General features: G+C 41.4%; 1 protein-coding gene across 1 annotated transcript in view; it reads left to right on the top strand.

The window, feature by feature from the left end:
- BAALC (BAALC binder of MAP3K1 and KLF4) overlaps positions 1–19913 on the top strand; it is a 40540-nt gene extending 20627 nt beyond the window's left edge. The window contains exons 2-3 of the mRNA XM_073330402.1: positions 13659–13828; positions 17532–19913. Coding sequence (XP_073186503.1) covers positions 13659–13828; positions 17532–17642 — 281 coding nt within the window. The 3' untranslated portion in view covers positions 17643–19913. The remainder of the gene's footprint in view (positions 1–13658; positions 13829–17531) is intronic.
- The last annotated feature ends 6125 nt before the right edge of the window (positions 19914–26038 follow it).

Below are 26038 nucleotides of genomic sequence, written 5' to 3'. Positions count from 1 at the left end.
GCAGCCTTCCCTGGGCTCAGTTCTGCTGGGTGAGCTCTCTGCAGTGAGCTGTCCATGGCCGGCTGCTTGTGTAGCCCACCAGGCACTGAGTCCTCCCTCGTCAAGCTCCACACAGCAACCGAAGGCTCTGCTCTGCTGCTGCTTGCCTTTTATCTGGCCCTTCTGGCCCCTTATTGGTCACTCCAGCAGCCCCTCTGATTGGCCGCTCTTCTGCAGCCAGGCTAGGCTGCCTGGAGGACTTCTCGCTGCTCTATTCTGGGACAAGGTGATACACAGCCGTGAGCCTCCAGCAGGGGGCCTCAGACCTAGTCGATCTTGCCACAATTCTCCATTCCATTTCTTAAGTAGCCTTATTGCTTTTTGCCCATAGCTGAACATAGAGCCATGGTCTTCATTGAGCTGTACATAGTGATGCCCAGGTCACTTTCCTTAGTTGATACAGATAATTTATAACCCTAAAGCTAAAGTGTATTAATAATTCAAATGTTTCTCTCCAATGTGCATTACTTTGCATTCATCAACTTTGAACTTCATCTGCCATCATGTTGCCCCATCACCTAGTTTGTCAGGCCTGCTGAAGTTCCTCATATCTTTTGTGGACTTGACCAGCCTAAGGAAGTGTCATCTGCAAGCTTTGCTATCTCACTGTTCACCTCCTTTTCCATGTCATTAATAAATATATTAAACAACACTGGACCGAGTATAGAACCTTGAGGCATCCTGCTGTTAACTTTTTGACATGATGAAAACTGACTCTTTATTCCTACTCTTTGTTTCTTGTCTTTTAGCCGGTATCATCCATGACAATACTTTGCTTCTCACCTGATGGCTACTTTACTTCTTTTGCAGCATCTTGTAAGGTGTATTGGCAATTGTCTTTTGAAAGTCGAAATAAATTATATCAACTGGTTCTTGGTCAGATATGTGAGGGTGGGACACTGCTGCTTTGGAATTTCAGAGAGCTTTTTTTTTTTTAATTAGGATTTATATAGTAAAGTCCCATCCTAAGCATCTTTAAGGATGTCTCACATGACAGAGTGGGGAAAGGGACTTGGCGTACATCGCTGTTCCAAGTTTAAAGTGCAGCATGAAAGAAGAGATGAGCATAGCAGTTGGACAGGGTGAAGGGAGCAATCGGAACAGAAGGTCACTGGCAGTATACAGAGCAGTAAGTGTGAGATGGGCAGTGCTCCACTCTGGAGACGTCTGAGAATTTCCATAACACATTCAGATGGCATTTGATGAATTCTATGAGTGGGATTATTTGCTGATTAGAATTTTGTAAAAGAGAAGTCTTTTGTGCTCTTAGAAAATGGGATGTTCCACTTGTCACTGATACATTTCTTTTCAGTCTGAAACACAAAGGATCTTGATGACAATGACTGTGGTTAATCAATAAAGACTTTTAAAGTAGAGATACAACTAAGAATGCACCATGGTTTATGTATTAGGATTCCTCCCCTTAAAAGCTCTTTTTTTTCCCTTTTTTTTTTTTTTTTTTGGGTAGCTTTCTAGGCAGGGCACAGAATGAACTCAATACAACAGCTGACTGATCAGGGCATTATACTGTGCACTCTAAATTTTGTGGACTGGGGTTGTATTTAGTGATTCCTGCTAGGAAATGATAACAAAATGACCACATGCCTATAGTAAGCCAAAGATACTCGGCATAATTTTGAGATTTATTTTTTTCATTCAGCTTGTAACGCAGTTATGTGACTATCCCAGAAAACAGAAAAGTTTGAAGTCCTACTGGAAGTTTTCATAGATTCCAAAGCCAGAAGGGAGCATTGTGATCATCTAGTCTGACCTCCTTTATAACACAGGCCAGAGAACTTCTCCAAAATAATTCCTAGACACATCTTTTAGAAAAATGTCCAATCTTGATTGACAAATGGACAGTGATGGAAAATCCACCATGACCCTTTGTAAGTTGGTCCAATGGTTAATTAGTCTCACTGTTAAAATTTACACCTTATTTCCAATCTGAATTTGTCTAGCTGCAGCTTCCAGCCACAGGATTGTGAAACAGTCAACATTATGATCAAGCATTGGTTATGAATGGCAGATGTTTCTGGAGAGACTATTACATTAAAAAACTTCCCCTTTCTATGCTATTCACACTATTTACATAAACCATTTGAATATGCTCTTGACACCTTTACAAATATATTGATAACTTGAGTTTCACATTTGTGTTTGCTTTAGGTTTTTGTTCTTATTAGATTATACTATTTTAATGTATATATCATAGGGAAAAACAATAGACATGTTAGAAGGGCCAATATCTTGCTGTTCTTGGTCTTCATGTTGAAGCACATTAGATTCTAAGCAGATTTCTCTGTCTATTGCACATGAGCACATTTGTAAAACTAGTACAGTGGTATGCTTTTTTAAAATTGTGTGTAACCCTTCTGCCCGTCAGAGTTGGCAGCAACAAGGGCCGGGTTCAGTATCTAGGGGTTCCATTCCAATAACACAATGCAAACCAGCTCGAGCCCCCACCCAGTGACCTGGGACAAATATATACCACCCCCGCTGGGCGCCTCCAAGAGGCAATACTTCCCCTCTCGCAAGCACATAGTCTGAGTGTAGCAAAAAGCTTTTTAATAACAGAGAGAAACAATGTGGCATTATGTTGGGGAAACACCACCAACAGGATTCATAACACAACCCATGAGCAAAAAATCCACCCCAAGCAAATTGGGGCATGCCCTTTCCCTTTGGTTCTTGAGTCCAGCAACCCCAAATCACCCAAAGTCCCAAAAGTCCAATGACCCAAAAGTCTCTGTCCCTGGTCAGGGCAGCCCCAGAATTCGAAAGTTTATCTGCAGAGCTTTACCTCCCAACCTGGGTGGAGATGGGGGGGGAGAAAGAGAGAGGTAAGGAGCACCTTACATGATCTGAAGCTGACCGCCCCACAGCTCCATAGGCCTTCGCTCCGCTCCGCTCCACTCCACCAGCTGCCCCATGAACTGTTTCACTTGGCTCAGCGGCCCACAAGCAGCTCCCGCCAACCCACGAACTGCTCCACCAGCCTGTTCACAAGGCACTCCAGCCATCCCGCAAACTGCTCCACAATATATCTTCAGGCTCCCCCACTAATTAACACAACACTCAGTGATTTCAGCTCTTAGGTGAATTCAGCTTGTAGTAAGGGAGCCTCAGTGCTGGTGCACCATTAGCCCAAAGTGAGCTCAGCAGCCTGCAACTAGACTCCTAATGGAATCAAAATTAGCTCTGATATTCCACAGTGGAGAGAGGAGGAAGCGCAATTAGCATGTAAGGCCCTCACCAAGGGGCCCATACCACCAAGTATTAATACTTGTCCCCAGCCTCTCTCAATTCACACAGTTTTGGAACCCATGACCCTTGCCTATCGAGTGCTACTTAGTTGATGGTGAGTCCCTCCATCATAACAAAAGGCCAAGTACAGTTCCAAGCACAGTTCCCATAATCAGGGTAATTACAATTTATTCTTCCTGCCCCAATAACAGAGACACTGGGGATCCCACAGCAGCCAAAGTGACCATTTGGGCAGCTATGGCCTCATTCTAGGTGGGGTGGGTGTGCCTATGCAAATGAGATCGGCCCCCGAAGTTCTTTTCCACAACTTGCCACACCTCACCACCGGATGTCAGGGTGCAGCTCATCCTGACACTGCTTACATGTGGAATTGTTGAAACATTACCCAGAGCTGAGGTTCTCTCTGAAGTTCTATAAGAACTAAAGTAGTGCTAAGGAGGACAGGTTTTAGTTTTGGTTTTGCAAAAAAAAAAAAATCACTGGCCAGAATTGGTTTGAATCCATGTTCTATTTTTTCCAATCCACCAACATTTGGGAGGTTTGGATAAAAGGGTCTAGGTTCGTCCTATCTCTACTAGAGACAAATCTGGGAGGGGATGGGGGCCTTGGTTCTGCAAAACATAATTCAAGTTTTCAATTTGTAAATACCAAAACAAGGGATAGTTTGCAAACAGGCCCCATTTGGTCCTGTTTTTAGCTGTGAGGGAAGTTTTAGATAAAAGGTTATTTTTTGGTGTATTTGTAATCAGAACCAATACTGGTCATGGCTAGTGCTCTAAATATTTCTGGAGATTTATAATCTGGACCAGAAACATGTTAGAAGATGATTTGGGCCATAGTATTGTTTCTATTATGCTGTGTTGTGCTGCCATCAAGAAGGTCTTTTATTTATAGACAATCACAGACCTCATTAAAGCTGATGGGTAGTGAACCATCCTTCATTCAGGCTAAGTGGAAGGAGCAATTAAAAACCACTTTATATAATGATAACTAGAAACAATAGTGACAGGTTTCAGAGTAGCAGTCATGTTAGTCTGTATCCGCAAAAAGAAAAGGAGTACTTGTGGCATCTTAGAGACTAACAATAACTTTGTTAGTCTCTAAGGTGCCACATGTGCTCCTTTTCTTTTTGTAGAAACAATAGAAAACCACCACCCAAGGCAACTGGCTACATGGCAAGGTTAAAGTCAGAAGTTAAGCCACATGGTCTCGGGATTCTCTGGGACTGATTGCAAATGCAGGGGCTAAAGGATTGTCTGATGTGTGTCTGTGTGTGAGAGAGACTCAAAAAGTTACCGGTAACTGAGAGAAGCAGTGGTGAGCATGGTCCTGGGAGAAAGTCGAGAGATAGAACTTCTTTTGGGCACAGTACTTGCTGGAAAGGCAGATGTGGCTGCTGTTGGTTCATACTGTGAACAGAGAACCTAGAGTTTGCATACATTTTTTGCAAATAAACTGGATTGTACCAAAAGAAATATTTGACTATCATCGATTTCTGCTTCTAATGGAAACAACTCAGCAAGGCCCCAAATATTGGATATTTGTCAGGATAAAAGGAGCAACGTTACATTATTTGAGGTTTGATAGTCTGTCAAGGGGTCAGGATTTGGGAGAAGAACTACAGAGTCTGTCAAGCATGCTAATTCACTTAATAAAATAGATGAGCTTCAAAGAGCATGTTATGGACTATACTACTTATCCAGGCCCTGGGAGGCTCTCAGACAATTTGAGTGGGCTTGTCCTGACAGAAAGAATTGGATGGTGATAAGGAAAGCATAATTATGCTTCAATTCCTGCTTTGAGAGCTCTGCAAGCTTACAGAGAGGAAGGGGTGTGTGAAAACAGGCACTCTGATATTACTATGATAAGGACATAACAATGGCCATACTGGGTCAGACCAATGGTCCATCTAGCCCCATATCCTGTCTTCTGACAGTGGACAGTGCCAGATGCTTCAGAGGGAATGAACAGAACATGGCAATTCGTTGAGCGATCCCCCACCTGTCATCTAGTCTGAGCATGTGGCAGTCATAGGTTTAGGGACACCCCTGGACCTATCCTCCATGAACTTATCTAATTCTTTTTTGAGCCCAGTTATACTTTTGGCCTTCACAACATCTCCTGCTAATGAGTTCCACAGGTTGACTGTGAAGAAATACTTCCTTTTGTTTGTTTTAAACCTGCTGCCTATTAGTTTCATTGGGTGACCCCTAGTTCTTTGTTATGTGAAGGGGCAAATATACTTCATTATTCACTTTCTCCACACCATTCATGGTTTTATAGACCTCTGTCATATCCCCCATAGTCATCTCTTTTCCAAGCTGAACATTTTCAGTCTTTTTAATCTCTCCCTATACGGAAGCTGTTCCACACCCCTAATCGTTGTTGTTGCCCTTCTCTGTACTTTTTCTAATTCTAATATCTATTTTGAGACGGGGTGCCCAGAACTGCACCAAGCCGTGGGTATAGGGCTTTATATATTGTCATTATATTATTTTTGTCTTGTTATCTATCCCTTTCCTAACATTCTGTTAGCTTTTTTTGGCTGCTGCTGCATATTGAGCAGATGTTTTCAGAGACACAGTGACTCCAAGATCTCTTTCTAGAGTTGTAGCAGCTAATTTTAGACCCCATCATTTTGTATATATAGTTTGGATTATGTTTTCCAATGTGCATTACTTCGCATTTATCAACATGATGATCATGACATAAATGCCTAAGCAGTTCGGTTTAAATTATACTTAGGCAAGACTCAGATACAGGATGTTTCTACCTTAACAGCTTGCAACTTCCAGATGGTGAAAGGAAAAATATCTAACCAGTCATTCCTTTATTTGTGACACGGCAGTATTCTGCTTCTCTTATAACACTGCCAAACGCTTGCCATCTGGAGAGCAAGAAGTTTTGTGCCTAGTCCTTTCTTTAAGACCTTGTCTGTTCTCTAATTAGGATTCATATATGAATTCATGAAATAGCTAGCATCTAAATTATGTTTCATTTTCTGATTTGTCAACAGAATCTTGTGCTCTAGCTTCCATTGCTAATGAATTGTTGTTCTGACTTCACACCAGTGTATATGAAGAGGAAAGTGAATACAATAAGTTCCTAAACTTGCAGTGGATGATGCTAGAATTTCCAAGAGTCTTTTTTTCTCTAGTCTTGTGAGTGTTTTATGCTTTGTTGTGTCTGGGTCTTCTGACACATAAGGTCTCACTCAGGGTTTGTTGTGGCTGCTTACAACATGGCTTCTTCAGCCTCCTGAGTTCTCAGACAGTTCTCCAGCAACTGTTGCTTCCAAACAGTTCCTCCCAGGAAACAGCATGCTGCCTGAAAGTGTCTTTCATATTGTTACAGCCGGCTCAGTAAATCACTCCCTTGTTGATGAACAAGGGTTCTAAAACAGTTTCTTACTTTTAGAAAAGCAAACATAATAGCGTCAGACTAAAATAAGGATAAAGCCTGCAGTACATCAATAGACCCCGATAATGGCAATGTAACTAATAACTGGGCTCAATGGAAAGAGAGAATGGAACTGATATTTGCAGTCCCAGATGCTGATAAGTGGTTAGTTTCAGATAAGTATTGGACAAAATGTCTAATCTCAGCAGAGTGTGGCACTTAAGCAGCAAATTAGCAGATACACAAATGAACCAAATCTACCATTTCCAGTGTTTATGGTTTTCCACAATCCCAAGAAAGATACATCTATTCCAATAAATCTGTTCCGTGAAAGACAGAAAGCGGCAGCACAATCAGCCGATGAATGGATAAAACAACTGTACCTAATAGTGCTACAGTAATACAAATCAATACAACTGTGCTTTTCATAATAGTACTAACACAATAAAATAGTATTGTTATGGGCTCAACCTCCAAATAGCTGCATGGTGAAAGTAGTGCAGGAGAATGAACCCACAGAAGAAAAAACTGATAACCTGTGGGTCATGGGACACTCCACTCATCACTGGAGCACCTCCTTCTGGCTGTATCTGGGAATTAGCTCTGCCAGTCTGATACCCTTCCTGCAGTTGCTCACGCCATCACTCTCTCAGCCTCTCTGTCTTGGGACTCAACTACTCTTGCTTCATGGCTTGGCCCTCCACCCAGGTCACTGTAGTCCTCACCTTCTGGGGTATCAAAGGACCCACAGTGCCAGGCATTCTTCCCTCTCGCTGCCTCTTAACGCCCGCTCCCCAGGGGCTGGTAGGGGAACCCAAGCCCACTCTCAACCCTGGGTTCCAGCCCAGGGATTCTATAACAAGCAGTCAAGGTCTGCACTGTCCTGAACCTTGCACCTGTCTCCCTCAGGTACTTCCTACCTTGCCTTCTCTCATCCTGAGAGTAAAGCCTCCTTCTACTCTCAGGTCCTGGGCTTATGCCGGCCCCTCTTGTTCCTGTCCAGCTAAGCTTCCTCTTTAATTAACTCTCTTTACTCCCTGGCTTCTCCTCCAGGTGCAGCCACTGTGCCACCTAGCTACCTTAACTCCTTCAGGCCTTGTGTGGGGTGGACACCCCATGACACCATATGTTTGAAATGTCCAAATGTCCAAATACTTAACACTTATAGCACTGTGCATCTTCAAAGACCTGTAGTAACACATGCTTACAACACCCCTGTGAGATAAATAAGTAAGTATCCTTATCTCTGTTTTCAGATGGGGAAACTGAAGCCGGGAGTAGAACCAATATACACAAGACCACACTAAGTCAGTACCAGAGTGGGGCATAGAACTTGGGAGTTCCTGGCTACCAAGCCTGCATTTGTTTCCATAGGCTATGCCATAAATACATAAACAGTTCTTGAGCCCTTGTTCCTAAATAACTAACTGGCTCCTCATGTCCCTTCCCACAAATCATCTGAGTGTGCAACAGTAGTCTAGAATCCTTTGTAACCCTGACCCATGCCAGGTGACTGGGACCAAGAAAAAAAGTATCATATGACTTTTAAAAACCAGCTTTATATCTGTGGATAATCTAAGCACTATACCCAGATGTACAGACACTCTTTTCCAAAACTATGTCTTATATAGTTTTTTTAACATTCGTTTTAATAAATTTTTTACTACTCTGCTGCACACCTTAGTCTGGAAAACAGCAGGGAGGTGTGAGATTTAAAATGTAACCTGCTTGAGTAGACTTCATGGAGGTGCAGGAGAGGAGATGTTTACTGCTGAATGAGGGGAGGTGTCAGTGCTGTGGAATAAGAATATAAGAGCTACCACACAGGATCAGAAGATGGTTCATCTTGCCCAGTATCTTTACTCCAACAGTGGCTCATACCAAAGGTTCAAGAAAGAAGAAACCTGAAGGGTTTCTTCAGGTATGTTGGCAACAAGAAGAAAGCCAAGGAATGTGTGGGCCCCTTACTGAATGAGGGAGGCAACCTAGTGACAGAGGATGTGGAAAAAGCTAATGTACTCAATGCTTTTTTTGCCTCTGTTTTCACTAACAAGGTCAGCTCCCAGACTGCTGCGCTGGGCATCACAAAATGGGGAAGAGATGGCCAGCCCTCTGTGGAGATAGAGGTGGTTAGGGACTATTTAGAAAAGCTGGACGTGCACAAGTCCATGGGGCCGGACGAGTTGCATCCGAGAGTGCTGAAGGAATTGGCGGCTGTGATTGCAGAGCCATTGGCCATTATCTTTGAAAACTCGTGGCGAACCGGGGAAGTCCCGGATGACTGGAAAAAGGCTAATGTAGTGCCAATCTTTAAAAAAGGGAAGAAGGAGGGTCCTGGAAACTACAGGCCAGTCAGCCTCACCTCAGTCCCTGGAAAAATCATGGAGCAGGTCCTCAAAGAATCAATCCTGAAGCACTTGCATGAGAGGAAAGTGATCAGGAACAGCCAGCATGGATTCACCAAGGGAAGGTCATGCCTGACTAATCTAATCGCCTTTTATGATGAGATTACTGGGTCTGTGGATGAAGGGAAAGCAGTGGATGTATTGTTTCTTGACTTTAGCAAAGCTTTTGACACGGTCTCCCACAGTATTCTTGTCAGCAAGTTAAGGAAGTATGGGCTGGATGAATGCACTATAAGGTGGGTAGAAAGCTGGCTAGATTGTCGGGCTCAACGGGTAGTGATCAATGGCTCCATATCTAGTTGGCAGCCAGTATCAAGTGGAGTACCCCAAGGGTCGGTCCTGGGGCTGGTTTTGTTCAATATCTTCATAAATGATCTGGAGGATGGTGTGGATTGCACTCTCAGCAAATTTGCGGATGATACTAAACTGGGAGGAGTGGTAGATACGCTGGAGGGGAGGGATAGGATACAGAAGGACCTAGACAAATTGGAGGATTGGGCCAAAAGAAATCTGATGAGGTTCAATAAGGATAAGTGCAGGGTCCTGCACTTAGGACGGAAGAACCCAATGCACAGCTACAGACTAGGGACCGAATGGCTAGGCAGCAGTTCTGCGGAAAAGGACCTAGGGGTGACAGTGGACGAGAAGCTGGATATGAGTCAGCAGTGTGCCCTTGTTGCCAAGAAGGCCAATGGCATTTTGGGATGTATAAGTAGGGGCATAGCGAGCAGATCGAGGGACGTGATCGTTCCCCTCTATTCGACATTGGTGAGGCCTCATCTGGAGTACTGTGTCCAGTTTTGGGCCCCACACTTCAAGAAGGATGTGGATAAATTGGAGAGAGTCCAGTGAAGCGCAACAAAAATGATTAGGGGACTGGAACACATGAGTTATGAGGAGAGGCTGAGGGAGCTGGGATTGTTTAGCCTGCAGAAGAGAAGAATGAGGGGGGATTTGATAGCTGCTTTCAACTACCTGAAAGGGGGTTCCAAAGAGGATGGCTCTAGACTGTTCTCAATGGTAGCAGATGACAGAACGAGGAGTAATGGTCTCAAGTTGCAGTGGGGGAGGTTTAGATTGGATATTAGGAAAAACTTTTTCACTAAGAGGGTGGTGAAACACTGGAATGCGTTACCTAGGGAGGTGGTAGAATCTCCTTCCTTAGAGGTTTTTAAGGTCAGGCTTGACAAAGCCCTGGCTGGGATGATTTAACTGGGAATTGGTCCTGCTTTGAGCAGGGGGTTGGACTAGATGACCTTCTGGGGTCCCTTCCAACCCTGATATTCTGTGATTCTATGATTCTATGATTCACAGGGAGTGTACAGAACAGGGCAACTATGGAGTGATCCACCTCATCTTCCGCTTCTGGGGGTTGGAAATGTAGGGTTGTTCTAAACATGGGGTTGTATCCTTGACCATCTTGGCTAATAGCCATTGATGGACTTATCCAGTTCTTTTATGAACCCAGTTATACTTCTGGTCATCACAGCATCCCATGGCAATGCATTCCCCAAGTTAGTTGTGTGTTGTATGAAAAGTATTTCCTCTTGTTTGTAATAAACCTGCTGCCTGTTAATTTCATCAGCTTTTTGTATTGTGTGAAAGGGTAAATAACACTTTTCTATTAACTTTTTCCACACCATTCATGATTTCATAGACTTCTATCATATCCCCCTTAGTCATCTCTTTTCTAAGATGAACCTCCCTAATCTTTTGAATCTCTCCTTGTATGGAAGCCCTTTAGCATCTTTGTTGCCCTTCCCTGAACTTTTCTCATCTCCACAATATCCTTTTTGAGAGAAGGGAACCATAACTGGTTCAAGGTGTGGGCGTACCAGGGATTTATTAGTGGCATTATGATATTTTCTGTCTTATTTTCTATCCCTTTCCTAATAGTTCCTAGCACACTGTTAGCCTTTTTGACCACTTGCACATTCAGAGGAAGTTTTCAGAGAACTGTCCTGGTGATGACTCCAAGATCTCTTTGTTGGTGGTAACAGCTAATTTAGAACCTATCATTGTAAATGTATATTGGAGATTATTTTTTCAAATGTGTATTACTTTGCACTTATCTATGTTGAACTTCGTATGCCATTTTGTTGCCCAGTCACTCCGTTTTGTGAGATCCCTCTGTAATTCCTCGCAATCTGCTTTGGATGTAACTATCTTGAATAATGTTGTGTTGTCTGCAAACTTTGCCACTTCATTGTTCGTTTCCCCTTTTCAGATCTTTAACAAATATGCCTAACAGCACAGGTCCCAATACAGATCCCTGTGGGGGCAGTCCACTGTTCACCTCTCTGAATGGTCAGTCTTAAAACTGACCATTTATTCCTCCTGCCCTTTGTTTCCTGTCTTTCAACTAGTTTCTGATCCATGAGAGGGCCTTCCCTCTTATCTCAATTGCTACGTAGTTTCCTTAAGAGCCTTTGATGAGGACCTCATCAAAGGCTTTCTCAAAATCCAAGTACAGTATACCGAGTGGATCACTCTTATCCACATACTTGTTGACTCCCTCAAAGAATTCTAAGAGACATGATTTCCCTTTACAAAATCTGTGTTGACTCTTCCCTGACAAATCATGTTTATCTATGTGTCTGATAATTCTGTTCTTTACTGTTGTGTCTATCACTTTGCCCCGTGAAGTCAGGCTCACGTGCCTGTAATTGCCAGGATCTCCTCTGAAGCTCTTTGTTAGAGGCAGATAAAGAGATGAGAGAAACATCAGTTTTTTCCTCTCACAGAAAATGACAACTTCCAAGCATTAAGGACTTTAAAACATATTTTTTACATAAAATGCAATATTGATGTTAAAAAAAAGCTAATTCCATTTTTTATTTGTCTGGACTTTTTTTTTTATTTTTATTTTTTTTCACCTTACAGTCCTACAGAGAAACTGGCACATGGAAGCTCTGTCACCATCTGTTGACAGTTTAGGAAACTGCAATAATATATTTTTATTCACATTTCTCACGCATTAAGTCACCTTCATCACTTTCAGCATCAAGACTGGAAATTTGGGTGGACCTTCTCTTGCAGTTTGGACAGCTGTTTTGGTATGTCCCCAGTTGCTATTTCCATCGTCTTTACTTTTCTCAGTCATTTCCTTTGGAAACCTGCTACTGAAAATTCTTTCTATTGATCAGGCAGCTTTTCCTGCCAGGTGTATTCCCTGCAGATTTCTGGGCGAGAATACAGAGCTACTTCTCTTTCATTTGTTGTGTCCTTAATGCTACACTTGTATTCATATCTGATTTATGAGAATGGGTTTGGTGATGCAATGCACAGTTCAAACAGCAATAAATGTTTTCCGTATAGTTCCTCTTCACATTTATTTCCCCTTTGTATCTATATACACACCCTTACTTCTCCATCCAGTGATCACAGCACTTGTACAGCCATAAAATAAGATTATACATTTTTTCTGTTGGCATGTAAACAAGCCTCTTTATAAATAGAATTTGTTAAGTATTTTTGAACAACGAAAGCTACAGTAACCAAAGTGACACATCCAGCCTTGTTCTTTTTTTCATTGTTGTTATAACTTTGGCCAGATCCACAACTCAGATTTGAGACCCAGAATTACAACTAGAAGTTTAATGAAGTAGGCTTATTGTAAATGATAGCTTAGTTCAGTTAATGCAATAAGATGAGGAAACTTTTTTAGGCTCACCCATATCATATTGCTCTATGTTTGCCTTGCAGTACATTCAACCAGAGCTGAAAAAAAATTATTCCTTAATAATTTGACTATTGATGGACACAATGTTTTGATAAAATATGTTTTTTGTGTCTATTATGCAACAAGTCCTCATAAAAATTAAGGGTACCCTTCTAAATAAAAATCATATTTTTATCAGAATATTTCTTACCTACCATTTTTATAAGTAACCCCTAAGATTACTAAGGTTAGAAGGAATTCAAGGGGAGAGGTGTCTCTAGTTATTTTCCAGTGTCTTCCTTTGTATGAATTTGATCGTACTTTCTATGCAGTCAGTGTCACTGTTTCCTTGTATAGTCAGTTAGGCCATGATCCTCCAAGCCGCTCTGCATTGGCAAACTCCTGTACCCATGAAGTCAACAGGCCTCTGAGGTAGAGAAAAGGTCTGCTCATGTTCAGTGGCTTACAGGACCTGGGCCCACCATAACTCATATCCCATTTTGTTTGTGTAGGACAATGACAGGAGAGGCATTTTTAAGACAGGGAAATGTGAAGGTAAAAATCACAAAAATAGGCAGGAGACACAGAGGCAACTTTACTATCTGAAATTTACTTTTAATTCCTTGTTTTATATAAACTAGGTTTCAAGTTGACAGTGTTCTAGGGTGACCAGACAGCGAATGTGAAAAATCGGGCGGGGGTGGGGGGTAACAGGAGCCTATATAAGAAAAAGACCCAAAAATCGGGACTGTCCCTATAAAATTGGGACATCTGGTCACCCTACAGTGTTCTTTAGTTAAAAGTTACAAAATAGTGATACAATGTAAGGGAACAATGACCATTAGTGTCAAATGTTGTTGGAATGTGATTTCATGTGTTCTTATTAGGTATGCTGGAGGATGAAAAGTCAACTCAGACCTGTGTTACCATGTCCTCGACTGCAAGTGGAATAATTAATACTGAGAAGAAAACTAACTGTGGTACTCAATGCACAAAACCTGCAGTCCATCCCTCTGGAACGATGACACAGAAACACAATAACTTCAGAACAGCAGAGGTAGGTTTATAATTATGTTCTGTGACTCTCAGGACTAGCTTCAATGGAACTACAATTATTTTTGTGACAATTCTCCATTTTACAGTCAAACCCCATTTAGCATCTTGAAATACAATAAAATACGTACACTGCAGCCACAGCATATTGCATGAGAAGCTGCAGATCTGGGCAGAGGCAGACTTTGAATCTACGTCTTGTGACTGATGATTAAGTGCTGACAAGGGACAGACCCAAAGGCCCCTACCCAACTGCACAGTAGGATCATCAGACAGGTTCTCTCAAACATTTACCTCTGGGATGGGAGAACAAGCATGGGAAATTTGAGCCCAAAAGGAATTTGTCTGAGAAAATAGACAGCAACTGGAAAAGGGAGTTTAGAATGGAAGCCACATCTCAATCTTACCTCTAATGTTCATTAATAGCAAACACAATAGTATGTGTGTGTTTATTTTAAACCTCCTTGTACTGTATTATTCATCCTTCATTGCTTCTGCAGCATGGAAATATTTCCCCTGTGACCTACACCCAGTTGTGTCTTTCCATTTAAGTATTGCAGTAGCAGGAGTACAGGGACACATTCCACGTCAACATGACTTCAAGAGCCATAGGGGGATTGCCGAAAATGAAAAAGTGCAAATGCTTGTCATAATCATGAGTCCATTGAGAAATTTAATAGTCAAATTGAATATGGTGTAACAGAATCAATGTAATTATAAAATCCAATTTGTAAGAGACTTGGCAGCATTTCAGAATTAGATTCTACAAATGATAGCTCTAATCTATTATTCTTATTTTTTTAGCAACAAGAATACAAACATTTTAAGAAGAGCTCTGTGTAAGCTCGAAAGCTTGTCTCTCTCACCAACAGAAGTTGGTCCAGTAAAAGATATTATCCCACTCTTCTTGTCTTTCATTTTATTTGGTGTTACTAGAGATGATGGACCAATTCCTGCAATCCTTAAATCATGTTACCATTGACTGCAATGGGGCTACTCACATGAGTATGGATTACTTAATTGGGCCCTCTATCATTGGCTTGGAATGCATCCTTCCAACTTTTTCTGTCAAACAAAGATGCATGCAATCAATTATTATATCCATGTGCACAGAGAACTTGGTTGACACTAAGTCAAATCTTGGTTATGTGATTTATGTGAGTACTCTCACTGACTTCACTTTGCCTTCTATCTTTATTGGGAGGCAGTGTTGCCTAGTGCACAGCACACAGGACTGGGGCTCAGGAGACCTGGGTTATATTGCTGGGTCTGCCAATAGCCTGGTGGGTGACCCTGGGGAAGTCACTTGTTCGTGCTGTGCCTCAGTTTCCCAATCTGTAAAATGGGAATAAAGCTCTTTGAGATCTACTGATGACAAGTGCTATCTATTTATCTATATAGCTATCTAAACTAGGTATTATTATTTATTACAATATCTATTCCTCCGTTGTCTTGCTGAATCAAACTGTAGTGCCAGCAAAGGTGTATGTCAGTAAGGTGAAAAGGATATGGGCCTAAAAGAAATTGATAATAAAAACAATTCATAAAATAATGAAGGAAATATAACGGTTGGACACTCAAGGGGTTAATGTTGGGTCCAGGATTATTGACTATATTGTATGAAAGATCTGACGGAGGAGGTGCACTGGGAGTTGAAGTTTGCTGACTGACATTAAATTATTTTGATTAACAAAATCTGTGGAGAACTGTGAGAAACACCAGATCGATATGAACACTTTGGATCATTAGGCAGCACAATGGCAGATGTAATTCAACTTCCATAAATATAATGTACATTGGCAAATGTAGGGGCCCAATTCTGCCCTTAGTTGCAGGGGTGTAACTCCCACTGGCTTCAGTGGGAGTTACACTTGTGGAAGTGAAGGCAGCATTGGCTCTGTAATCTAGATAATCTGCAGGAAAAAGATTTCAGATCCATTGTGAATGGCTAATGAAACGTTTGCCAGGTACATAGCAACATTTGAAAAGGCAAATAAGTGAATTAAAATAGAGAGATAATATTATAAGACCATTTCAAACACTGGTGTGCACTCATTTATCTTGTCCAGATATGGTTAGCACACTTTAAGAAAGGTAGAGTGAGGACTGGGAAGGTCCAGAGAAGGCATGTATAGATATAAACTGTGCAATAATTATTTAGTCTGGAAAGGCAGAAAAAGACTTGAATGAATTATTAAATTTATCAAGGGGAGATTGAAGATTTCACAAGAAGGAGGCAATCATTCAAAATAAAGGGCAGTAAATTTTAGATAATTACAATAAATATAACTTTAGATAGTGTACAGTCAGCCTGTTGAATCGACTACTGCAGTAGGTCACTGAGGCAATTGCTATCGCTAGATTTCTAAAAGGTAAATCTTTATTTTGCATGGGGACTATATATACTGTACATGTCCCCAATATGCACTGTATTCAAAGCTAAACTTGAGGAAAAACATAGCTTCTCCTGTTAAAATAATCAGATTAATATGTATGAGCAGAGGTTAATGGCGAAGGAGAGTTCACATCTGTAAGGGACATATGCCTCACCTTTCCTTGTTCGCCACAGAAACTGCTCAGACTCTCTTCTTTTAGTGTCCACTCCATATTATTTATTCAAGTCCCTTCAACCAACACCTGTACAGTTCAGTACAACAATTCTAATTCCTGTAGCTCTATTACCATCAGACCCCTGTTCATCAGGGCCCTGGAAGGAAAAGAGATCTCCCTTCCTTGGGATCTTCTTCAGTTTGGGCACAGCTGCCCTGCCCCAATAACACTTCCTTCCTGCCTTTTATCAAGTTAGTCATCTGATGAGCCAATTAGTTCCTTAACTCACCCAGTTTCCCATCGGATTAGCTAATTTCTCCCTATTTCCTCAATCAATGACTGCTGGGGAAACTAACTGAGACAACAGTGATCAGAGTGCTGTCCCATCTATTAGGCCTCAGCACTCTGTCACAACCTCATTTTAAAATGGACCATCTGAGCTATTATTTACATGATGGCACATACATTCTGGGACAAATCCTCCTGGCTCTACTTGCCCCAGGTTAGCCCACAGGGTAAAAAGGATTTGGCCCTCTATTTCCTGTATTTCACAATAGCCACAGGACAATATATTGCATTATGAATTTTGCTTCAGGGAGTAAATAGCCAGGGCTACATCACTACATCTTGTTTTAAACAGAACTGCCCAGGGACTTCTTGATGATTACTAAGAATAGAGTAATTCAGAAGGAAGCAACACATTTCCTACATCACAGTGATAGAACACCCCAGTTTCTCATGACATTTTTTATATATTTACTTAAGTGGAGATCAAGCAAAGTGTCGGAGAAATTGTGCTGGTTTTGAGTAACAAGTGTATGGGTTTTCTTCTTGTACAAAACTTTTTCAATCTGTGTACAGAGGTGCATGCATAGCAGTGTTAATGACGGTCAAAATGATTTATTGGCCTGGTCCAATGCCCACTGGCATCTATGGGAGTCTTTCCCTTGATGTCAACAGGCTTTGGATGAGGCCGGATAGATATCTATTGTGATTAACTAAAAAATTTACCCCAAATCACTAAAATGGGTGGAGAACACTTGGTTTTTCTGTGTATTTAGCATATTTATTTTGACAAACCTCTGATAGCTGTTGTAAATGTCTCACAATTTGCTGCCAATGTCAAACTCATGATATTGTTTTAAACTTTTTAACAGGCTAAATGGGACACCAAGAAAATGCCCACAAAAGAAGGCACCATTAATGTTACAAAAAGCATCAGACAAATTGACAGCGACAGAAGAATCAGAAAGAACTGTGTCAGTTAAAGGAGTAAAGCAAAAGTGAAGATGGACCTGACAATTCTTTGCTGCACTTTAACTGTGACTGATCACTTAAGATTTGAAGATCTCAAGGTGTTCTGTGTTGAATGCAATGGGCAGCGGCTGCTGAGTGCCTTGAGAAACGTTGTCTTAACTAGCAGTAAATAGCTGCAAACACTGTTGGATGTTCAGACATGTATTTATCTATTGCAATGACACTGTACAAAAATATAACAAAATATGTACCATTTTTTCTCCAAATCCTATGCTATCTAATTGTAGATTTTCTATGCTGCATTGCTGTTAGGATGAGATTGGACAATTAGAGCTGCAGTTCATCTCACTTTAAAACAGAGAAAGAAAAACTAATCTGTGTTATTAGTAAGTAGCCTGAAATGTGTTACTTTCTGTTTTACAAAGTTAAAGATCTGACTTTCATAAAAACTCAAACCCAGATATCTCAGAAGTAAAGAAACACAAATGGCTTCCAATTTTTGACTATATACGTGATCCATGAGTCATATTGTCTTCTGGTTAAATTACCTTGTTTTAAGTTAGTTTCTATAGCAGAAGAGTTTAGGTCTTGAAAGCAATAATACTCATGTTGTTTTCAGTCTAATGAATCTGAAGTACCCAGTTTAAGCTCATAGGTAGTGTTCAGTTTACATTCTGTCTTGGCTCTTGCTCAATTCTCCCTTCAGAAAGTCCAAACTGAGAACTGTTTTACAAGAGTTTGTAAGACACCCTTCACTTTCCAACTTTATATATAAATAATCAGACTTTCCCAAATAATTTCTTAATGCTGACAACTGCAAGAAGATGATCTTTATTTGATAATTACATTTAATTTAATTTGGCTATATATTCTTGTTCTTCCAATATATAGAAATGGGCAGAACATACATTTTAATTGCATTATATTGTGTCACTGTTCTGTATATTTATCATAAGTATATTCCCAAGAAATCAATGTAAACTTTTGTATGGACCACTAATTAATACAAGACCCTGTTAACAACAAAGTCATGAGTTTGATATAAACCCACTGTGGTTTTGAATTTGGACTTTCATGGAGATAAGAGCAGTACAATCATTTGACTTACCCATTATACACCTATGAGCATCTTTAAGGTGTCATTTACAGTAACTATTCAGCTACCATTAACGCTCATGACTTATAATAGGTGGAAGTGGGCAGAAACTGATCTATGTCTGAGCTGCATGAGGTGCTTCTTTTTTATAGACACAACCATAAATAGATTCCTGGAACAGCACCCTAATGTATTCCACATGAGAATTCTTTTAAGAAATCAACATCAGGTTTATGAGTATTTATTACTTTACTTGGAATACAGCAAATATATGCAGCAAAGAATTGTTTAAATAAGTAATTGTTTTTATAATTCTTACACAAAGACAAATTAAAGTCCAGTCTTTGCCAGAAATATTTTGCATGCAGTAGAGTTTGTATAGTTTTAAAACCATTTATAATACGTAGATTTTCAAAGGAGGGGGCCAAAGATCCCATTCTTAGCAATTCTAATTTTTTTACCTGAGCTGTGCATTTATGTACAGTAACGAAGCAGCATTGAAAGTTGAGTGGAGTAGGTGAAAACAGCTGCTACCCACATTTATCTCACCTACTTAATGGAACCTGCCAACTTGCTGCACCTCTTAGACTCGCTCCGTAAAATAAGCAGTGGCTGTTCAATATTCTTCCTTAGCAATGGGTGGCCATTGTCGTCTTTGGCAGTATACAAATCTAACGGAAAATACAAATTAATGATTCTGTGTTATTTATGTAGAGCATAAAGTATAGATGGTATTGTCCATGGACAGCTGTGCCAAACCAATAACATTCTTGACCCACAGGGCTTACAGTCAGAGACAGTACAGTACAATCCAGCAAAGAAGCAGTGGGTGGCCCATGTAGCCAGGATGCATCAGGGAACAAATAGATTTTAGAGTGTCTTTTGAAGAAGAGAGAGGTTGCTTTACATACGTTTGCTGGGAGGCTGTTCCACTGGTAGGGCGGTATGGAAGAAGGTAAGGAGTGGGGCATGAGCAAAGGAGACAAAGTGGGCAGAAGGAGTTCAGGTAGCGAGATAATTTGTAAACTAATAATTTCAATGGAAACATTGCTTTTGTTATTTTGATTTTTTTTTAGTTTTTATAGTTTGTGTTAACCAAACTCAGAAACTGAAGATCTACTGTCCAATAATGTAAACTGAATTCAGAGGAACTTTTTGTATTAAATAACTGGAGATACTCATAGTACTACAATTTAAATGTGTAACTTACTAATGATTAAACCCAGTGTAACAGGAAAAGACATGGAAAAGAAAGGCTGCAATCTAGGTGTTGTGTGAAGATCCTACCACAAGCATTACCTGACTTTTGTGACCCTTGTATACATATTGGGAAAGTGCTATGTGTAAACTGTTCCACACATCTTTTTCTCTAGAGATGGGCCCAAACTAAAATATTTGATCCAAACACCCATGAATTTTATGGCTTTTGAAATCCAGATTCAAATTCTGTGTCTTGTGCCAATCACTAAGTTATGACTGTTTGATAAAGGCCTATGGAAAAAAACCTATTTCTCTAAAGGCTGGATACCCTTTGGATCATACACTCTTATGGTTATTACTTAGAAAGACAACTACTATAAACGCTCAAATGGGGGTCTCAGAAATCTTCATTCAGTCCATGTGTGACTTTCAAATGGTATAAGGTAGTAGATTACAGCCCCTAACAGTCCATTCACTTTCTGACAATGTGAGTTGAGCTGAACTCTGTGAGATGCTTTGTTTTTAACTGCTTTATTTTACACCACCTACATAGTATGATAGGATTTTTGTTGATGGGAGAAGAGAAAGCAGTCTACTAGATACATTGTTCCTGGTAGGGAAGTTTAAAGTATCAGATGGAGGAATTTTGCCTCTGTTCTGAATGCCCAGGATTGGATCCATCTGCCTATATTCTGTCATGCAAAAGCAGGTTGCATATTTTCTATAGATGAAAGAGTGAAAGTCAAACCATTTTACCAATGGTTCATTCAGCAGATTATTCAGTCTGTCAAGAAACTGTGAAAGAAAATAATTAATATCTAGTCTATTAGTCTATTAATCTCTCCTCATACAGAAGCCTTTCCATACCCCTAATCATTTTTGTTGCCATTTTCTGAACCTTTTCCAATTCCAATATATCTTTTTTGAGATGTGGCGACCACACATGCACACTAGTCAAGAGGTGGGCGTACCATGGATTTATATAGAGGCAACATGATATTTTTTGTCCTATTATCTATCCCTTTCTTAATTATTCCCAGCATTCTGTTGGCTTTTTTGACTGCTTCTGCACATTGACTAGATGTTTTCAGAGAACTATCCACAATGACTCCAAGATCTCTTTCCTGAGTAGTAACAGCTTATTTAGACCCAATCTATATGTATAGTTCGGATTATGCTTTCCAATGTGCATTACTTTGCATTTATCAACAATAAATTTCATCTGCCATTTTTGTTTCATTTGACAGAAGCACATGGGGTTAGTCTGTGTCTAAGGAATTGTATCGAGGTTATCCCCTTGAATTTTTCATTGCTGTTCTTTAGAAGAGGTACAAAAGCATATTCAGTCAGGCGTGTGACAGCAACAGTGGCCAAACTCAGCATGGTTCTGTCACAAGAGACTTGCAGTCACAGAGCTCATAAAATAAATTTACATACATTACTGCTTAGAAACTGTATAGGGAAGAGAATCCAAATTTGCCCAATCTGTAATTAAAACAACCTTAATGGTTAAAGTGCAACTAGATGCAATGCAAAATTAGGTGTCATTCATGAAGTGCACGGTTCTATATCCTTTGAAGGAATTTCAGCAGGTGCATATTGAGAAACCCACTTGAGACGAAGTTGATGAAAGGCACCAGACTTCTAGTTTTTGATCTTTGCAAACCTTTAACATTACGGTAAAATTACAGCCAGTCAGGTCAGTTTTGGCCTCTGAGTGAGCAATTCTCTACATTGGGATTAAAAGCTTCTCTTGATTTTGAAGAACTGGTGGTTATAAGTCCTCTCCAGAAGCTATTCATTTATGAATGGGTCTGTTTCTCTGGACCGGCGAGTGACTGGCATACTGTCTATGCATGTGTATAGACCAGGGTAGTGAATAGGCAGACCATGTGCCAAATCCAGACCACCAGATGCTTTTGAATGGACCATGAAATCTTTGTATTTACTTATCATTATTTATTTTTTTAAATTATTTTCTCTGGAGTCTGGACCTTCACTATACCTTGACCAAGAAATTTGGACCTTGACAAAAAATAATTGACTATCTCTGGTATAGACAACGTAACATGTGACCTGAGCCTTGCTGTGACTACCACCAGCCATATAAGACTCTGGGTGCAGACGGTGAATCCAAAGGAAGAGTCTTGTACAGGCACTGTAAGATCTCAAACCCAAATACTCTGTCTTTGTCAAGCTGAGGATTATGTTGGTTTGGAGGAAAATTTATCAATGTTTCCTTGGAAGTTTCTGCTCCAGATTTTTCCCTCTACTAGGGCAATCGTCCATTGGATATCTTGGTGTTGGTAGCAATCAATGGGTTGCTATGCTGGCTTCGACAGTGAGGTTTGCAATCCCAGTAATTTCTCCAATGTTTCTTCCAGTAGCTCCTCATCAGCAAATTTGCACACAGACAAGCTAATCATTTCGGATGAGCAATGCATATCCATGGGTGTAACATGGCTTCCTTGTAGTCACCAAGTTGGAATCCATTGCTCACAAATCACATCAAGGTTTTCACCAGGACGGAACCCAAGACACCTCACTACAAGCAAGGATTATATTTCTAGACAATGAGCCACTTGTTTGCCACAAAGTAGGCTTTGCCTTATTTAATATATGAAAAATGTTTGGTCTGAAAGGCTATAGCTGAGGCTTTGGAATTCCTGTGCAGTGTGTCATCATGTCTATGGGGCATTTTGGAAGGAATTTCCCTTCTGAAGGTGAGACGATGTCTTTGCCTGGTGGAGCTACCGTGGCACCAACCTTAGGCTGTCCCAATTTATGAAAGTTATTTATTTCTTTATATAAACATTTTAGATCAACATTTAGTTTAATCTGATGTCCTTGTTGGAATCTTATGATGCCCTCAAAGGAGGCACCTTTGTATCTACTAATGCTTGAAGGGGAAGATATTTTATTAATATTAATGAGTTCCTTGCAAGCCATTCACTGACATCCTGTCCTGAAAGAATCCTGTAGGTTGCTTTTTTTTGTTGTGATGTATGTGTGGTACTTCTTCTCCCAGCTGTTTACAGGGGGAGGTAGTACACTACTCACCTGGCATGGGGACCACACAATAGAGGAAGGGTCCTGCTACACATAACTTGATTTTGGGAGTAGCTTGTTAGATGTCCCTGAAAGGCTACCTGCCTGCTCCCTGAGGCTGGCTAGCACCCAACTAAATATAGTCAGAGCAACTAGTACCATCCAGGGTTTTACTCAATAAATCACGATAATTTTGAATTTTGAACCTAGGTAGGGATTTCTCACTTACCTCTCTCTAATCCCATAATGGCGCACCTTCATGGGGAGTAGAATCCCCACGTGCCTCTGTTCTTGTCACAGACTTGCTGAAGTGCTCCTAAGACTTTAACATGGAGCCAGCCTGTGGAGTGGGGGAGGGGTGGAGAGAGACCCATTTCCTGTCTTTCAGAGCCTGAGCCCCTTTCCCTGGCAGAGCAGGGGTTTATGGCTGATGATCAAAAGGAACATATCCTATGCTGCTGCTGCCTCAGATCTGGCTGAGCAAGGGTCCTTGGGCTGAAAGGCAGACATAGGCTCAATTGCTAGTAGGCTGTAGCCTGAGACGAACAGGCCTCTAAAGCAGGTCCAGACATGCTGGAGGTGGAGCAGTAATGATACAAAAGCACAGAGAGAGAGACTGTGTAGGAGAAAAGCCTTGATTTTCACCCATGGAGTAACGAATGAGGAGAGAAGCTGTGCAACAGAAAAGCATATTCAATCAAACCTATGACAGCAACAGTGTTTAAACTCAGCTTAGTTCTGTCACATGAGAATAGCAGTCAAATATTACTGCTTAGAAACTGCATCCGGAAGAGAATCCAGATTTGATCAGTCTGTAATCAGGACAACCTCAATGGCTAAAGTGCAATTACACTCTGAAAAATGATCATGTGACGATGTCATTGGATTTCTGCATTGTGTTTCAATGATTCCATATCAAATTTAAACAGTTTACAGGTAAAAATCTTTTTTCTCTTATTTGTCAATCTGTCACAGTCAGACCTGGGATTTGAAAGTCAGGGTGTATTTTTCCTAGTACATAGATCACTGTCAATGATAACATTCGGCAACCAGAACTCAGTTAACAATTTTGTTGATATTGTACACCCTAAAATGTAACTCAGCTCACTCTTCTTGAACTATGTTGGTTCTGCAGTGTTAATATGAGTGAAAAATAGTCAAAGCACATTTTTTCAAAAAAATAAGCAGATATGCCACTGAATTGGCATAAGAAACAGATATGTTGAGTGGAGAAGACAATGTAGCCATGTTGGTTGCTTCCCTCAAATGTAGGAGGGCTTCTACTCCAAACTTAAATCTAAGAGTCTTCATCCCTTTAGGGTATGTCTACACTACGAAATTAGGTCGAATTTATAGAATTCGGTTTTTTAAAAATCGGTTTTATATATTCGAGTGTGTGTGTCCCCACAGAAAATGCTCTAAGTGCATTAACTCGGTGGAGCGCTTCCACAGTATTGAGGCTAGAGTCGACTTCCGGAGCGTTGCACTGTGGGTGGCTGTCCCACAGTTCCCGCAGTCTCCACTGCCCATTGGAATTCTGGGTTGAGATCCCAGTGCCTGATGGGGCTAAAACATTGTCGCGGGTGGTTCTGGGTACATATCGTCAGGCCCCTGTTCCCTCCCTCCCTCCGTGAAAGCAAGGGCAGACAATTGTTTCGCGCCTTTTTTCCTGAGTTACCTGTGCAGACGCCATACCACGGCAAGCATGGAGCCCACTCAGCTAACCGTCACCGTATGTCTCCTGGGTGCTGGCAGACATGGTACTGCATTGCTACACAGCAGCAGCAACCCCTTGCCTTGTGGCAGCAGATGGTGCAATAGGACTGGTAGCCATCATCGTCATGTCTGAGGTGCTCCTGGTCGCCTGTGTGAGGTCGATCAGGAGCGCCTGGCCAGACATGGGTGCAGGGACTAAAGTTGGAGTGACTTGATCAAGTCATTCTCTTTAGTCTTGCAGTCGGTCCTGCTGTACCATCTTCTGCCAGGCAGGCAAGAGATGAGGATGGCTAGCAGTCCTATTGCATCATCTTCTGCTGGGCAGCCATGAGATGTGGATGGCATGCAGTCCTTCTGCACCGTCTGCTGCCAGCCAAAGATGTAAAAGATAGATGGAGTGGATCAAAACAAGAAATAGACCAGATTTGTTTTGTACTCATTTGCTTCCCCGCCCCCGTCTAGGGGACTCATTCCTCTAGGTCACACTGCAGTCACTCACAGAGAAGGTGCAGCGAGGTAAATCTAGCCATGTATCAATCAGAGGCCAGACCAACCTCCTTGTTCCAATAAGAACAATAACTTAGGTGCACCATTTCTTATTGGAACCCTCCGTGAAGTCCTGCCTGAAATACTCCTTGATGTAAAGCCACGCCCTTTGTTGATTTTAGCTCCCTGAAGCCAACCCTGTAAGCCGTGTCGTCAGTCGCCCCTCCCTCCATCAGAGCAATGGCAGACAATCATTCCGCACCTTTTTTCTGTGCGGACGCCATACCAAGGCAAGCATGGAGGCCGCTCAGCTCACTTTGGCAATTAGGAGCACATTAAACACCACATGCATTATCCAGCAGTATATGCAGCACCAGAACCTGGCAGAGCGATACTGGGCGAGTAGGTGATGTCAGCGCGGTCGCGTGAGTGATCAGGACATGGACACAGATTTCTCTGAAAGCATGGGCCCTGCCAATGCATGCATCATGGTGCTAATGGGGCAGGTTCATGTTGTGGAACGCCGATTCTGGGCTCGGGAAAAAAGCACAGACTGGTGGGACCGCATAGTGTTGCAGGTCTGGGACGATTCCCAGTGGCTGCGAAACTTTCGCATGCGTAAGGGCACTTTCAGGGAACTTTGTGACTTGCTTTCCCCTGCCCTGAAGCGCATGAATACCAAGATGAGAGCAGCCCTCACAGTTGAGAAGCGAGTGGTGATAGCCCTGTGGAAGCTTGCAACGCCAGACAGCTACCGGTCAGTTGGGAATCAATTTGGAGTGGGCAAGTCTACTGTTGGGGCTGCTGTGATGCAAGTAGCCCACGCAATCAAAGATCTGCTGATATCAATGGTAGTGACCC

This window comes from Lepidochelys kempii, chromosome 2, assembly GCF_965140265.1.
Source record: "Lepidochelys kempii isolate rLepKem1 chromosome 2, rLepKem1.hap2, whole genome shotgun sequence".
In the NCBI taxonomy this organism is placed as follows: Eukaryota; Metazoa; Chordata; order Testudines; family Cheloniidae; genus Lepidochelys; species Lepidochelys kempii.
This window is presented reverse-complemented; position numbering and strand designations above follow the sequence as displayed.